Source organism: Amblyomma maculatum, chromosome 11, assembly GCF_055883805.1.
Source record: "Amblyomma maculatum isolate TAMU_Amacu chromosome 11, ASM5588380v1, whole genome shotgun sequence".
Classification (NCBI taxonomy): Eukaryota; Metazoa; Arthropoda; class Arachnida; order Ixodida; family Ixodidae; genus Amblyomma; species Amblyomma maculatum.
The window spans coordinates 20391423-20408059 of NC_139354.1; the positions used below are offsets into that span (position 1 = coordinate 20391423).

The 16637-nt window shown below is 43.6% G+C and overlaps 1 protein-coding gene across 3 annotated transcripts in view; it reads left to right on the top strand.

Moving 5' to 3' along the window:
• LOC146173031 (CCR4-NOT transcription complex subunit 2-like) overlaps positions 1–16637 on the top strand; it is a 43704-nt gene that overhangs the window by 10862 nt on the left and 16205 nt on the right. For 2 of the 3 annotated variants that reach the window (XM_084584093.1, XM_084584095.1), the window contains exons 2-7: positions 1190–1250; positions 3016–3280; positions 3959–3997; positions 4981–5082; positions 5219–5245; positions 13806–13936. In XM_084584093.1, coding sequence (XP_084440219.1) covers positions 1193–1250; positions 3016–3280; positions 3959–3997; positions 4981–5082; positions 5219–5245; positions 13806–13936 — 622 coding nt within the window. In that variant the 5' untranslated portion in view covers positions 1190–1192. The remainder of the gene's footprint in view (positions 1–1189; positions 1251–3015; positions 3281–3958; positions 3998–4980; positions 5083–5218; positions 5246–13805; positions 13937–16637) is intronic. The other variant, XM_084584094.1, reaches the window with a different exon arrangement.

The window sequence follows — 16637 nt, forward strand, 5'->3', positions numbered from 1 at the left end:
AACTTATTGGGATTGCAACAGCACAGGAAGGTGATTACAGTTGGTACTGTAGGAAACACTTGTGGAAAAGGGGGAGGATGACAGAATTATATAAAGGCTGTTTAATGTTCTCCTAAATCATAATTCCTGGTTTGTAGCAGTGGCCAGAGTTTGCATGTGGAACTTTGTCATTATTTAATTATCACCTTTATTATTATTATCTGGTTGTCCAGCCTTAACTTTTTTTACTCTTGAGGTTCTGTTTTTCTTTGGTAATACATGGACCAAGCACGGCCAGCAGCACTGAGAAAAAAAAAAATGGAAATGCTTGCTTCTGCAAGTCTGTCCTTAAAGGTTTTAGTATGCCAGTCGGTAGCAGTACTAGTTTAATACAGTGCTACTGGCTGTACATCTTTCGGCCACGAAGATCTCTTGTTAAGGTCAGTTTGTAGTCTTTTAGTTCATATGTGGCAAAAAAAATGGCTGAAATGTGTGTGTGCAATGAAATAGCTGCTCTTTATTTTGCTGGCTTGCTACTGTAGCCACATATATGGGTGTGTGTGTGTCAGCTCTTGTGCGTTTAGTGCATATGACATGTACCTATGCAAATAAGACCTAGTTTTCTGTGATAATTTGTACATCACCAGAAATTATAATTTTGAAAGTTTCAAAGGTAACTTGATTCTTGAATGTCTAAGCAAGCCTGCAGCTTTGGCAGGAATGCGCAATGTCTAACGTGTAATTCCTGCTTGGTGTTCGGAGTTCTGGACATCTGACGTTTCAGTGATGGTTGTCATTATCACAATTGTCATTTTATGATCTTGTACCCTCTTTGGGGAAACAGTGAGGGAGGTCTTGTCGCCATTAGCGAAGGTTACACTGCTTCTCTGTGCACATACGTGTGCCCCAGAGAAGTTTTTGGATTAGCAAAAATTGTAAGAAGTCTGAATGGTCGTTTATCTAAGCATGCAGCTTTGAAATGAAAAGTGTGCTTTGCACTTTCCTGTAGTGCACAGCTAGGTATCTAGGGAGTAGCTTGAGAATATGCATTTAGGGAATAGCTAGGGAATAGTCAGCTTTTTCGAATAACCAGCATGCATAAGAAAGCATTCTGTCTATTTGGGAGCTGCCACTTCAGTGTTGGCTGGTCAGCATTTTGGCAGCTTGCCTTGCAGTCATCAGTCTTTTCCTCCTTCTTTTTTCCCCACAGATTATGACATCGTCGCCATCACAACCATTTGGATATGGCCAACCTACAGGTAGCTCGCTCAGTAAGTGGACGTCGCTCTTCATTTCATCTCTTGGAGACAGCTCGAAACACACAGCATGAACAGCGTGTGTCGAGCACGACCTTTCTCAAAGCCCCGGGCTATGCATGTCGGCTCTGCTTGGCTAGTCGGCCACTATGCAGTCAGCTAACCGGAGTTCTTGTATTTTACATCGCTCGATTTGAAACAGACCCGTCCTTTGTAACTGCACCAGAAATGGGCATCCACTAGACTTTTGCCTGTAAATTCTATACATCTAAAATTGCAGGAAATATGCAACATAAAAGTTATTTGAATGCGCTTTTCCAGCACATAGGTTTGAATAACAAATTATGCGTTGGCAAAATTTAAATGAAACTCGTAAAGGTATAATTGTATCTTAAAGCTAAAATTGACAATTCTTTTTAACTATGAATTGTATGGCGTCATTTTAGCAACTCTGTTAAGAAAAACAACAGTTCTAACTTTTGTTTGCAACCAGCCATGGTACTGAAGCGACGCTAGTGAAATTTGAGTGAAATTTTAACTACCTTCATTATTCTCAAGTCCACATGTGGCTATGCTTCACTCTTACTTGCTGATAAAATGCACCTTCATTAAACACAACACTGCGGCGAGCTTTTCTGCTTATGTAGAGAAGCTTTTCTCATTTGCCTCGCTTTTAGCGCACCCACATCACAGAGCTCTTTCTGAACTAATAAACAGCCATTTTATTTTGTTGTTTTCTTTGTAGCTTTGGGAAGAAAAGTCTGTTATCGCACTTATGACAAGATGACTGCTTAAGTTAACCAGGTTGCACCTTTTAGCACAGAGAAAATGCAGGGGTCACACGCAAAGTAAAGTATGAAATGAAAAGCAACAAAAAGGTTTCACATTTATCTCTTTGTAACCAAGTGCTCCTAGGTCGTTTCCTATGAAGAACAATAATTTAAAGAAATTTTTTCTTAGGCTGCTTGTGGAAGCGATTGCTTCACTGTAACATGGCTTCAAGTCAATTTGAAGTTCTAGAAAGGCCAGCTGCCAAACAGCGGAGCTTCAATAAATCCGTGCTGTTGGATTCATTTAAGCCCTTTCAAAAAAACTGTGCTATTTGAAAGCACTGAATATTCCTAAAATCACGATAACATTTTGTAGCGTCCCTGTTTATATTACCACCTTTACATTGAGATTCCAGTCATGTAAACTTCACAAATCATAATACCATATTTTCATTAAATTTGGTATATCAGTGATGCATCAAAGTATTGCCGATATATTATCGAGTATCCGTATCTAAAATCAATTTAGGCACTGTATCTTGTATCAGTATCGAAGATACTTTTTTGAAGTGTATTTTGCCCAGCCCTGCTTGGTGCTGAAAAAAATGAACTTTTTAACAGAAGGAAATATGAGTACATTGATGGAAACAGTGCATGTCTTGACTTAGGGTTTTTCAGACTCTTCTCACAGCGAAAAAGACAAAAAGCAATTTTCAGTCCAATCGGGGTGCGTGGAAAAAGGTCCAGTTCGGGCCTGTTGCCTTCAGAGATAGACACGCTCACCCAGTTTGGCATAGCTTTACTCCTATTTTCTTTCACATTCATTTCTACATTTTTCTACTGGAGCACCACATTCATTCTTTCCAGAGATGCTGACTTGCACAGCGCGAATTCGTTGGCGGCAGCAGCTGTTGCCCACATGGGTGAAGCGAGTGCTCGCGAAGTGCCGCAAGTCCGTGAGAATGACCTCATCCTCTCTTTCTACCTTACTCCCTTCTTCTGGTGTGCAGTCCCCTTCTTCCCGTCGGTGTCCCAACAGCAGCAACAGCCTGGGGTGCTGCCGGGTGGTGGGGGTTCAAGGGGGGCTCCTTTTCCCGACATGTTTGGTGCCGACAAGGCGACCAGCTCATCGTCCTTCGGGGACTTGGGCCTGCGAGGGGCACTCGGGGGCGCCCTGTCCCAGTTCCCACCTTCGGTGGCAAGGCCTCCTCCAACGAGTCTGTCGGGCTTCCCTCCGGCCTCCCTGCCCCCACCTCAGCAGGCATCGCCCAACAGGTCGGTAGGGAGAGCTTTCTCGGGGAACCATGTGTGCCTCTGGTATGAATAAATTATGATGATGATGATGATGATGGAGCCCTCAACACTTTCCTATCATAACTCTTTAAGGTAGAATTTAACTGTCTGTCGTGATTTTTGTTAAAAATTCTGCAATAGCCCTCTCTCTTCTGCAAGAAAGGTATGTGTCAATGGTGAACTGTGTGTCATGGCAAATACCGAGAGTGGTCACACTTCCCCAAGGCCGGGAGCTTTTTACATGTGCTGACAAAATTGGAGCGGAGTTCCTTGTGAAATGCTCCTTTCTACTAGTGCCATTTCAAGCGACTGAGCTGGCATTAGTGATTGAGGCACTACTTGATAACTGAAATTTCTAGTGACTGTAGTCGGAAAAGTTGCCCACATTATGTAAACAACTACCTATATTAATGAAAAGAAGGGGCGTAGCAAACGTATCAGAGGGAGATTGTCGGTTGTGTGGTATAGCTGGGAGGTATGACAAAGTAAACAAAGCAAGAAGCGATAACATATCTTATTTTTTGTAATTTTTGTGTTTTGGTTGATAGCATTTGTCTCTTTTGTTGCTTTTTGTGTTCTGTTTCCGTGTATTGAGCTGTTGTATTCGTCAAACGTGTTGTAAGAGAGCTTTGCGTTGGGCTGGTTCGGTTATGCTTGCAGGTGTGGAGTAGCTTGGAGAGATCAAGGACAGGTAGAAAGGTGTGCATCATCCTTTTTGTTTGTCTTTTGTTCGTTGTGTATTTGTACTCTCTAAAGCAGAGGTCTCAAACTCATCTTGCTACGGAGGAAATACACTTCCTCTCTCTAGCTTTTTCTTTTTCTCATTAATATTCTAAATATATAGTTTGTATAGCTTACATAGTTATAGTTCATCACGAAAACTTAGCTATTGACAAAGGCAGGGTTGACTGTCTGAAGAGCATGAAAGTGCAAAAATGTGGGAACAAGTGACATTCTTTTGTAGCTAAAGCCAAAATAACTAGGGTTAGTAGGCCACACAACAGGACTCTGTGGGCCGCATGTTTGAGACCCCTGTACTAAGGTCTCTTTCACGATCACAGGGCAGTGGGTATATGCAAAGAGGAGGCACAGAGGCAGGTTAGTCTAAACAAATTATTTTTGGCACTTTCTAGACGATGTGCACCGGTGATGTGTGACTGCATCATTAGTGAGGGGCTCTTCGTACTATATGTAGGAAACTCTGTAGGAAATGAAAATGTCTTAACACTAATCCTGGCCTCGGCAGCTGGATTTCACTGAAGATGAAATGCAAAAGCATCTGCATGCTTTGTAATGTCATTGGTTTCTAAACAACCCCCAGGCGGGCAGAGTCCATGCAAGCCATCCACTGCAGTGTTGCATACATCTCGGGCACATTACGCCCTACACACCGCTATTTCTGAGGGTTGGCAGCATTGTTTTCTGTTCACTTTTCTGGCTTGTGAGGAAGTGAAAACACAAGATGTTTTGAACACCCTGGGACCGATTATGGAAGGGCATTTAACTCATTCTGTGATTTCTTGCTGTTTGTTGACTTGGGAGAAGGAAACTTTTTCTTTGCTTAATCCCTCTTTAAGCCCTTCTGGCTAGAAAGATAATAGTGATGATGCTTTGTTCTCGAAGATTTTTTGTACTCCCCGCCTGGCTTAATTGGGTTACACCATTACATCTGTCCTCTTCAGCCGAACTATGCTGACAATTGGATCTCGAGGTCTGCCCGGCCAGAGGCAAGTGGGCCCCGATATCAACCGGTTGGTGGGACTGGGAGCACCTCCGCGAACAGGGTGAGTTTCTCAACCCCCCCCTCCTATCTCTCCATGGAGCTCCATGGAGTTTGCACTTTGGAAACCTCAGTGGAATTCCTTGCTGTACTCTCTGCCTCACCTTTTGACAGCATGCACTCTCTTCTCTGCTGTGCAGGTACACGGACCAGAGCTCGTTATGGAGGTGAGAGACTGTATGGCACTTGACATGGAACTCTCGTTGTTTTCATTGTCCTGTCCAAACAGGAGTAACTCACACATTCTTCTCCAATCTGTGTGCTTGCTTCTGTGTTCCTTACTGTGAATCGCTCGTCTTCTTTCTTGCCCTGTTGGCAGATCACGAATGAAGTCGCTGCTCCTAGCGTGTGCTGGGAAGTAAGTCATTCATGGTAGGGCAACAGGCAAATCTTGAAGGAGAGTGTGGCCTTTTGCACGCTCCTAGGTCTATATGCTGATTTTGTCATTTTCAGAAGCGCCATTTTCATCCTCATCCGATTGGTGGAAACGCCGGAAACTGAAGTGGTGGCAACCAAACTGGCATTAGGTTCCGGCGCTTCCACCGGTCAGACAACTCGAGGCAAGGGTGAAAACAGAACATATGAAAACGATGCAAACTCCAAATACGGACCTCGTCACCCACTGCCTCTGCCATGCCATGTTTATGTCTGTGTGCACAAGTGCCTTGCGCTGGGGGGCAGCGCACACATTCCTGAAGTTCTACTGGCATAAAAGTGCAGGTGATACTAGTTGAAGCATCAAGTTCATAATGGAGTTGTCTTTGTATATACTTACTTTCCAGAAGTTGATAGAGATTGCATGAAAGGAAGGCTCAGAGGTTAACTGGATTCATATCCAATTTGATTCTTTACTATGGTGTGGCTAAGAAACGAAAAGGCAGCAGAATGGGGGGCCGAACATGCAGAATATGCAGGGCATGTAGTACGGAGGCAAGGTAACAAATAGCTCCTAAAGCAACAGTGGACTAACTACAAGAGAGGGCAAGTACAGTAAGATGCATCAGAGGGTGAGGTTAAGATAAGGTTAGGGATAAGGTGACTGCAGTTTGCACAGAACATCTGGGTTAGAGTTGGATGGAAGAGGCCTTTGTCATGCAGTGGGTGGTAGTTGGGCTGCTACTGCCACCAGTATAATGCCAACGCACGTTGTGGCTGACTTCTACCTTAGAGAAGTTTCAGCTGGAAATTACTTTGCACTTGAGGTAGCAGTAAAAGTAGACTACTGCCGACACTCTCGGTGGCTACATACCAGGACAATAGTGTATATTTCTCCCTCAGCAAACAACTAATGTGGCAGACATTATAGATCCTGGCATCTCGGTATGTCATCATTATTGTGATGATCACGACTAACGAAGGAGGTGGCCTTGTGGTAGAGCATCCAACTGATGGGAGGTGCCGAATTCAAACCCTAGTGTCGCCATCACGAGTTTTCCAATTTGTAATCGGTAGAAGGTTTTTTCTTGGGCTCACGCTCGGCTTTTCAGGGCTGAATAGCTCAGGAAAGGGTCCTTGGGCCTTGACCAAGCAGTTGCAGTAGGTGAAGCGTGGTGCAGTGCTACATACAACGTGAAACTTAAAATTTCCAAGTGCTCTGGTTAGGTTCACAAATAAAAACGGCTTTCATTAAAGATTATCTTATCAGTTATATATTACTTTCTCCAAACATTTAGGCAAAGGCTAGGGGGGATGCTGAACGTTTGTACCGCTACTTCTGACATTCTCCGCTACAGTTCAGGCAAACGTTGCATATCACAAATGTGTGTCCGCTCTTATTAGGGTATAAATGCATGGTATGGGACTTCACAACAAAAAAGAAAAATAGGGATTTACTAATGCATGTAAAGAATCATGCAGCTCATTTTGTGATAGGCAGCTATGATTTCACAAACCAGGCATCTAACGTTGCAAAGTGGCTGGTGGGGAGGAGGGGCTTGCTTTTTGAAAGGCGCAAGTACTTGCATCTAGCATTGGTTTTTAGCATTATAAAACATAAAATTTAAATTAATAGTGGTACTTGCATGTCCTTCCAGGGGGGAGAACAAACAATGTGAGGGTATAATTGCCGGCTGCACCTTCTATTTTCTCCCTTTCTGTGCATGATTGGGACTCTTTTTGCCGGATAAAATTGTCACTGTGCCTCAATTGTCCTTTGTCACATTGTTACACACCTGTATTTCGAAAATCTTGACACACCAGAATAGTTTCAGTGCTTTTCAGCTTCATTATGGATGTAGTACAGTAAACTCTCATTAATTTGGCCTTGAAGGTCCCAGAAACAATTTTCGAAATAACAGAAAGTTCAGATTATCAAATGGGCCTAAAAAAACTGCCGAAGACCATTTGCATCACAGTAATTTCATCTAATGAACTCCTATATAATGGTTGTCTGTATTTAAGATTAAACCCAAGTGAGGATGACATTTCTTTTTTCCCGGTTTCTTCAAGTGGTTTACTTTGTGCACATTGTCGCGAACATTGAAATAGTGCTTCGAAATGGGAAAGGCCTCCGTTACCCTTTTTGCAGTGCGACGCAGCGCCAGTGGTGCCTCTTCACAAAACTGCCCCGTCGCAAAATCCTTTCTTGGCTCATGAGTAGCATCTGAAGGAATGTGTCAAATGGGACAGATCCATAGCCAATCCAACAGTAGCCACATAATAAGCCAACATGTGCTAAAGTATCTAAACATTGGATAGTCAATAGCCATAAGTCATTTCAGAAAGGTCGTAAATCAATCCAGAAGTCCAGAATCCAAGCCTGTAGCCTCATAACAAGCCAACATTGGCTAAATTGGCTATAGTATTTAAACATAGGGTAATCAATAGCAAAAAGCCATACCAAAAATGAAGTAAGAAATTAAGATAAAAATAAAGTAATAATGCAGCAAAATAAAAATTGAGAAAATAAATAACATGGGGGCACTTTGCCAGCCTGAAGTGCCTTGCCGCGCCAATAACTGCCAATTACGACTGAGGCCACACCATTATTTCTTTCTTTGTGAATGTTTATTGCGCCGAGGTACTGGGAGATGTCGGTTGTACTTGCTTTCGTCCCAGGCGAAGCATTGAGCCGTCGCAAACGCTTTCGTTCCGCGCCTCTCGCCTTAGTCCCAGGAGAAGCCTGGAGCCGCCGTTGATGCATTCGTTTATTCACCTTCCTCCGTTTGGTGTTGGGGGAATCCACCTTCCTGCGCTTATCCGAAATGCTTGGTGCGGAATCACTGGGTCGCTTGGGAGCCATTCGACTCACTCACTCGACTGCAACGACACTTCTGGCGAAGGAGCGCTGTCGCAGCACGTTCTCGCACAGCTGCGCATGCACTTCAGCGCCGCCACCTGTCGCCGAAGAGCGAGGAGGGTCACAGCTGGCACTGTCCCAGCCATTGGATGTAACGGACGGATGGTCACCGCGAGTATGAGCGCTTTAAAGGTTTTCACCTTAAAATAAGAAAGGCTCTTGCCTTACTGCACCTAAGAAGTCCCTCATAGAGTTTTTGAGGGTGCTTCACCGCGCAATTCACACGGCGAAGCACCCTGTGCAGTGAAACTGCACACGCAGTTTCATAGAAGCAGCATGTAGACGCACACGAGGGATATATGTGTAGGTTTTAGAACAGCGTGACACCATCTCAAAAAATAAAAATATAATAAATGATGTGCCATCGAACATACTAAATGGCTGACACGTGCTCGTGATCGCTGCCCCAAGTTGATGTAAATTTAAAGCTAAACTGAAATTATGCAACTGGGCTATATTTCAGAAATTTGGAGCTTCCTATCATCCCTGTGGCTGCCATTGCACATAGGCATCTCTGTTCCATGCAATTTGCAAGTCGGGAAGTCTTGGTTATATCTTGACGCGATCCCACGTCTGAATTGACTGGAGCGGGGCTGTCAGTTATTCATATTAATGAGCGTCTGACACCATAGACTTGATGGTTGTTGGCCAGAACCGCGCTTCTAGTTCTTATTTGCAAATGGACGGGGGTCAAATTAATGAGATTTTACTGTACTGTTCATCACTGTGGCATCATTGAAGCATTTTACACCTTGTTTCTCATTTAAATTTGGATGTACAGTCTAGTCCGGTTATAATGAAGTTGACGAGAATCGGAAATGGCATCGCTATATCCACTATTTTGTTACATTTTCGAAGAAACAAATAGTCACTGACCAAAAATTCCAACCCTTACTTTTTCGGACATGCTTGATTATTCGGATTTATTTGCAGCACAGTTACGCGCTCTATAGAACTAACATACATGAGTACTTGAAAGAAATGCTCCAAAATCATGAGTACCTCTGTGGCCCTTATCTCGCTGCGACGCAGTAGCAGTGGTACAGTACCATCCACTGTTAAAGGGAACATGAGATCGTATGGCCTAAACACATCGGAAATCGTTGCCGCCGACTTTTGGCAAGAATGGATGGCACCAATCGCATGCTTGGGAAGAGCAGTCGGCCATGCTCACTGTGCACACATATTATGCGATCGTTTTTCGCTGGCTTTTTCGGGAGTGCATTTTAAATCGCGGCAGCAATGCGGCCTCATGTTCCTTTTAACACTGTACTGTACTGTACCTGTTCACAGACAGCCTCGCTGTATTTTGAGGATGCTTCACCGTATGGACTGCGAGGACTATGCTCTGAAGCACCCTCGAAACGCGACGATTCGGCGAATTCGCCATGGCAGATTCGCTTTCACGTCTACGTCGTCTGAGCCCACGTGTTCACTCGCCACGTGTCGACGGCAGTACAGCCATTGAACGCCAGTTGCCTCCCGTCGTCTGTGCATGTTTGTGTGTCGCTCAACTGCTCCGATTATCCTCTAGTGAATCCGAAAAATCGGTCAACTATGGGCAAATTGATTCATACCCGCTGTAAGAAGTAGCCCAGAAGTCCCTGAACATGTTTCCACTTCATTCAAATGCGAAGCCAAGTTTCGCTGCGAACTTCTGAGAAACATCTGTAGAGCGTCACTAGCTGCAATGGTCACCAGCTCGTAAGACTCGACATGGCCAAGAAATCAAGGATCGACAAGGGCAGTGAGCCAAGCTATGCAGTGAAGCAACTTTTAACTTCACAGGAGTGCAGACGACGCCGCGCATGCTGCCGTCTGCTGGGTATCGCTCTTATTTTCTTGAAGAAATTTGTCTGGAACGCGTAAATATGTTCCAATTAATAGATTAATTTTAATTTGCTACGAAAACTTTTCACTTTATCTGCTGAGACGCTTTTATTTACTTCACCGAAATTGTATTGAAAATGGAAAAATGGGAACAAGAAATTGAAATCCGTACATTATAACTACTATTCAAGTATAAGTAGTTCCGCTATGACTGGGCTAGACTATTTTTTGTTTTGCAAGGATTGACCACTGTACACCATATTTCCTGCTTTCCACCTGAAATAATCTTACAGGAGCACTGTACAAACCAGTATAAACGAACAGATAAGTGAAGATGACATACCAAGACTCCTGCATGCACATTTGTCACTTGGCTCATTTGTTGAGCGAGAAATGTGTTTCCTATGCACCTCATGTTCGCTAAGCTCAGAAAAGCTTTGGTATTTTTTCTTTACCGCTAATGCTTCTATTGTTTCTAACGCCTTTCGATGGCAGTGTTGCAGTGGCTGAGGCTTGTAATGGACTGGTGTGCCTCTAGCTGAATGCATGTTTTCTCTCTCTGTCTCTATCATAAAGCTGCAGCGGCGTCATCAGTCCAGAAGATGATGGTAAAACTGAAATTGAATTTTGTTGCTTTCCGTTTTTGCATGCATTTAGATGAGTAATGGAACTGCTTGTAAAAACTAAGCGCTGTGATGGCTGGCTGGTGAGGGCTTTGTGGCCATTTAGCAGTTAGTAGTCCTGTGGTGGAAAGTGCTGACGTGGGCGCCATCTGCACAGCTCAGCCTTTGAAACACCTGTAGTGTTGCACTCTGCGAGTGCTAATTGCATTTTTTTTTTTTTCCGACAGCCTGATGCCATCCAGACAACTAAAAGTATTACTTGTAACTGATGCCTGATGCCCATGGCAGTTGGCAAAGATTACTGCAGGCACTGATCCTTGCTCATTGTATGCACTGCTGTTGTGCAGAGAAATTACTTTTTGTAAGATGCTCTAAAGTAAAGCATTTACTTTGCATAGCTTTATTTTAGCTCTAAAGGGACACTGGACAAATAGATGACCCATATTCGTAGGCTACCGCACTCTGATCACGCAGAGATGTATATATGGGCTGGAAAAGATAGGAAAACAATGTAGCAACTTTGCCATCACTGACAGGTTTTGCAGTTAAAATGAGTGTATCAATGCCGGTTTTTCAGCACAGGTTTCAGTCTACAGTACACTGCCATAACCTTAACTTGGCCTTTTCAGTTTGAATTGTTTGGCCGGAAAATGTTTAGGTAGCTTTCTTTTTTTCCTGATAATTATGTCCTCTGCTGCTGGACAAAGGGCGTGCTAATATTCACATTCGAATATGAATCGAATGTGTTTCTCATTCGATTAGTAGTTGAGAAATTGACATTCAAAAATTGCCGAATACACTGAGAATTTTCAAATTCACCGCAGTGTCACCGCTGTTTTTGACCGCGTGGCTGTGCATCCTCAAAATATGACAGGGCCATTTTGTGAACAGAGGCCCTCCCTTTTGTGAAGAGAGCCTTCCCGACAGTGTGCACAAAGTGAAGCACTCGACAAAACCTGGAAAAGAAACATAACTCTCTCTTTTCTTTTATCTCAGATGCAGACATCATGCAGGTGCTCATCAGATTAAGTTACTGTGATGCAAACGGTTTTCGGCTGCTATTTTAGTCTCTTATGATAATTTGAACTTTTAGTTAATTCGATTATCTTTTCTGGTATTTTCAAGGCTGAATTGGTGAGAGTTTACTGCATTCAGCAGCGTTATGACAGTGCAATTCCGTCTCCTCAACGGTAGGGTCCCGCAACTTCTTCCTCGTCACTGGTTGCCTCTCAGCTGGTTAAACGGCGATTGTTACCGAGAGGCGTGTCTGAACGCAACCTAAAGGTAACATACACTCACTAAATGCAGAAAATGATTGCGGCATTCATTTTTACAATATTTCCGCTGTCTGTCGCCAAGTGACGCTGCTCAGAGGACCCTACTGTTGATAGAACAGAATCACGCGTTGTGACAGCTCCAACCGGTTTCGTGCAGGTCCATCCCGTACCAAAAAAAAGCTGTATATGGAATCGTGTATGAAATTAAGGCTGGATTTCTCAGTAGGGTATGCGCTTGTTTGTAATGCAATTCTAGTTTAATTTTATTTGCAGATACAGTAACACCTTGTTGACATGGTATAAAAACATATCCGGGAAAACATATGATCTGAATTTCCTGATTTTGTAAATTTAGGTAGTGAATGAAGTACAAAGCGATATAGAATTAGCACTTTCACTATAAATGTGTACATTAGCATTTCGTGACATCAAGTATGCATAGATCCTGTTTTTAGCTCTTGCAAAATTCAGTCCGTATATGCGTTGGCCTAAGCACTGAAGACTTAGTAACAAATCCGGTTTTTAGGTGGCAATGACGGACTGGGATCACTCCCTTGGTTTCTTTCGGATGCTTTGCCCCCTTACACCTGTAACTTGTGGCAAAGCCACCGCTATAGCTTGCAGTCGCCTCATATTTGCTCATGCTGCGTTCTCAGACCCGACCCACTTGTGTGTAAGCGCATAGTTATCAAATTATTAACTCCTATGTCCCTGAGACATGGCAAACAAGCCATTGTGTTTCACCTCACGAAGCCATGCTTCTGTGGGAACGACCACCTCGTATGTGGGCTCGTTGGCTTTCTTTAATGCTTCACCACTTTGCACTTAAGCATTGCAGGAATGCGACCGCGGCGGGTAAGCGCCGCTTTTCAGTTTTTCATGTCACGGGCCACCAGGTTCAGCCCCATCGCACATCACCATATGTCCAGTTATCGCCAAACATATTATACAGCCACAATTTATCAAAAGTTTGAACGTAGTAAGCAGGAAATCGTGTTATGCAGGAACATATTAAACAGGAGAAAAATAGGGTAACCCTGTGAAAGTTTTTGCTGCCTGCGATTTTGAGCGCATGAAACGGGAAATCGCGTGAATCAGGAACCTATCAATGAGGTTCTACTGTACCGTGGGAATTCCAATATAAACAAGACGGACAGTGTTTGCTGTTTTTAATTTTTCTTTCTTTCTCTCTCTCTCTTTTTTTTTAACCGATGAGAGGTTTGATATTCGACACCATTATTTTCCCCGCATTCATATTTAAAAATTTCTATATTTGCACACCTCTAATTGTTTGCTACAGAGGTAAATTAAGTAGTAAGATGTAAGTTCACATTGATCATGTTAAGTGATCAGTGCGAACATGATGAATGCTTTAATATATAGCGCCTTACAAAAGCCCACTTTCTACTTTAAGAGTATAAAACTTGTGCTCGCATCAGAAATCTTAAGGCAAGCTTTAGCCACTGCCATTGGTAGCAATTTTGAGCGATATTTTCATTTGCCTCAGTAACTTTTCTGTCTGGCAGTGATATAAGAGCAGCTGGTGGTAGCCCTGTATGACTTGGGTGTTGCCATTGGCAGTGCGTGGCACTTTGGCAGCAGTGTGCTGACTGCCTGCGTGACATATTTTTGTCTTTCTTCCTCCCCTCCACATCATTTTTCCCCTCCCCTCTATGCTTTGTGTTGTCCCATGGAACAGGAACAATGTCCCCGCTTCCGGGGGTGGTGGCATCTCCAGCTTCGGAATGTCTCACAGCTCCCGTAATTTCCCCTCCTCTCAGTCACTCATGGGAAACAGTCTCCAGAGCCAGCTGTTCAACTCCAATCCAGGCACGTCCTCCACCTTTTGCACTCTGTCATGTCGCGAGCCAGCATTGTTAGGTACTCCTGAGGACAAAGAAGTAATATCAGGCTAGGTTTTGGAACGATGACTGTCGATGGCACGCGTTGTGGTGTAAAGTGCAACAAACTCGCTGTTCCAGGTGCGTGCGAAGTGCAGGCATAAAAAGACAAAATACACACCATGCCACAACTTTTTCTTTTAGCAACACATGGTTTCAATTCCGGTGCCGGTATCCGTAATGATCTCAAGGACAGTCATTCCAAAACATAGTTAGCGGACAGTGAGTGGAATGCCAGCCACCTTGAGACAAAACTTCTCTACCTGCAATGTGTTCCCCAAACGTATACCCTACCTGCTGGTAGGTACTTTGTAATGGAAGCTTAACTATTGCAAACCATCTAGCGGTCGAGATTAGAGCAGTATCGCAGGCAGTAACTAGGATTGTAATGGCAAGTCACCAAATGACGATGCTTGAAGAATCACTCTCCAAGTAGAGCTGGCGTTTATGCAGATTACACTTCGTCTTACGTTGAGCTAGTTGTCTACAGCTTCACATTAGGGAAAAGTGTGGCAAGCGAGAGACGTGCCATGCCATACCTATTTGCTAATACTCGAGGCTCATTCAAGTGTTGTGTTGATGGTGGTTGCTGTTTCAGGAGAGCAGCATAGACAACCCAGGCAAGTATCTCTTGCAAAAAGAGCTTGGCAGTGTGTTATGTTTCAAGGAATGCCACATTTCACTGTGAAAAGGGTTGGCGGGAACAGAGAGCAAATGAGCGCCCTGCAGTGAATTTAGCAGGGTATACGTTGAACACACTGGAGGTGGACATGGAAAAGACCTAATGGGGAGACAATGAAATTTGACTATACTCTGTCCTAACCGTGGCATTATGTAGGATGAAGAGTTAATCGCAAAGGTGCGATGCAGTGACCGCAGGATAGTAACATCTCAATTTAGTCTAGACTTAATGAGGGAAAGGAATAGACTGGTAAGGAAGATATCTTCATTAAAAAATGAAGATTCCAGTAAGAAGGGGTGTTCAGAAATGATGCACAATCTCACCAGTACTATTCACCCCTTGTTTAAAGAAAGTATTCATAGTGCTGGATTGGGAAAAGTTGGAGTAAGGCTTAAAGGAGAATATCTCAGTAATCTGAGAGTTTCTGGTGATAGTGCCCTGCTGGCTAGCTCAAGTGACGAATTGCAAAGGATTATTAATGCCGTAGACGGGCAAAGCAGACCGGTAGGCTTGAAAATCAAGACTAAAGTAATGTTCAACAGCCTCAGAAAGAAGAATCAGTGTGATAGGCAGCAAGGCGCTAAATGTTGTGAGGGAATGCGTCTACTTGGGACAGGTAGTGTCCACAGATACAGTCCACAGATGCAGATCACAAAAGGAAAATAACTAAGAATCAGATTGGGTTGGAGCGCATTCTGCAAGTAATGTCAGATCACGAGAGACTGGTTACCACAGTGTCTCTCAAAGTATAATACAGCAGCTGTATCTTACTGATACTCACTTATGGGGCAGAAACGTGGAGGCTGGCGAGAAGAGTTAATATAAATGGAGTACTACGCAGAGAGATGGGAAGCGTGCAGAGTGAGTCAGAGAACAAATGCAAGTTAATGACATTCTAGTAGAAACGAGGAATATAAGTAGGCATGGGCAGGTCATGTGCGAATGCAGCAATGGTCCCTTAGGAAGACAAGCATAGCAGGGGGCGCCAGATAGTTAGGTGGGAGGATGAAATTAGGGAGTTGCATCTGGCACAGGACCGGATTAATTGGAGGAATATGGGAGGGGTCATCGCCCTGCAGTGGGTATAGTTAGGCTGATGGTGATATACTGAACATGAGACGAAAAAATATAATATACTCAGCCGGTGCGAAGAGACTGTCGTTGTGTCATATTGCCCCAATATTGAAACGTCTGTCTCGCCCGGAGGCTGTGGCTGGTGAAATTGCTGTTTGTTGGGCGTAAATTATTGTCCAACATTGGTACTGCGGAAGATTGTTTTATTTCTTTAGCTGTCAGCCATTCTTGTGTGGAACTCTTCTCCTGGAAATGCATTTGAAACTGAGCAATTTGTTGTGAGCTGGAGAAAGGAGTCTCAGAGTTTAATACAGGAATTAGCTTTTCCTCTCGATATTACAGTAAAACCTCGTTGATACGTTTTTAAAAAATGGGGGGAAAAAACGTATTATCTGGGAAAACGTATGATCTGAACTGCCTGATTTTGACAAATTTTAACTACTGAATGAGCTGCGAAAGCATTTAGAATTGAGGCGTTCACTGTGTAAATGTGTAGATTGGCATCTATAGATATCAACCTCCTTATTTAGCTCTCACAGAATTCCGGCTGTATTTGCGTTGTCCTAAGCGCGGAAGTGATTTAGTTACAAATACGGTTCGTGAATGCCAATGACGAGCTGGGATCGCTTTCTTGGTTGTTTCCTGATGCTTCACCCATTACACCAGTGACTTGTTGAAAAGCCATCAAAAGGCTTACAGTCACCATGTTTTTGCTAATGCTGCGTTCCCCAGGCCTGGCTTGTGTTCAAGCAAAGAGAAGTCATCGCGTTTCTTTCCATGAAGTCATGTTTCCGCGAAAACGGGCGCTGTGTATGTTCACTCGTTGGCTTTCTTTAATGCTTCACCCCTTTGCACCTAGGAACTGCAGGAAAGC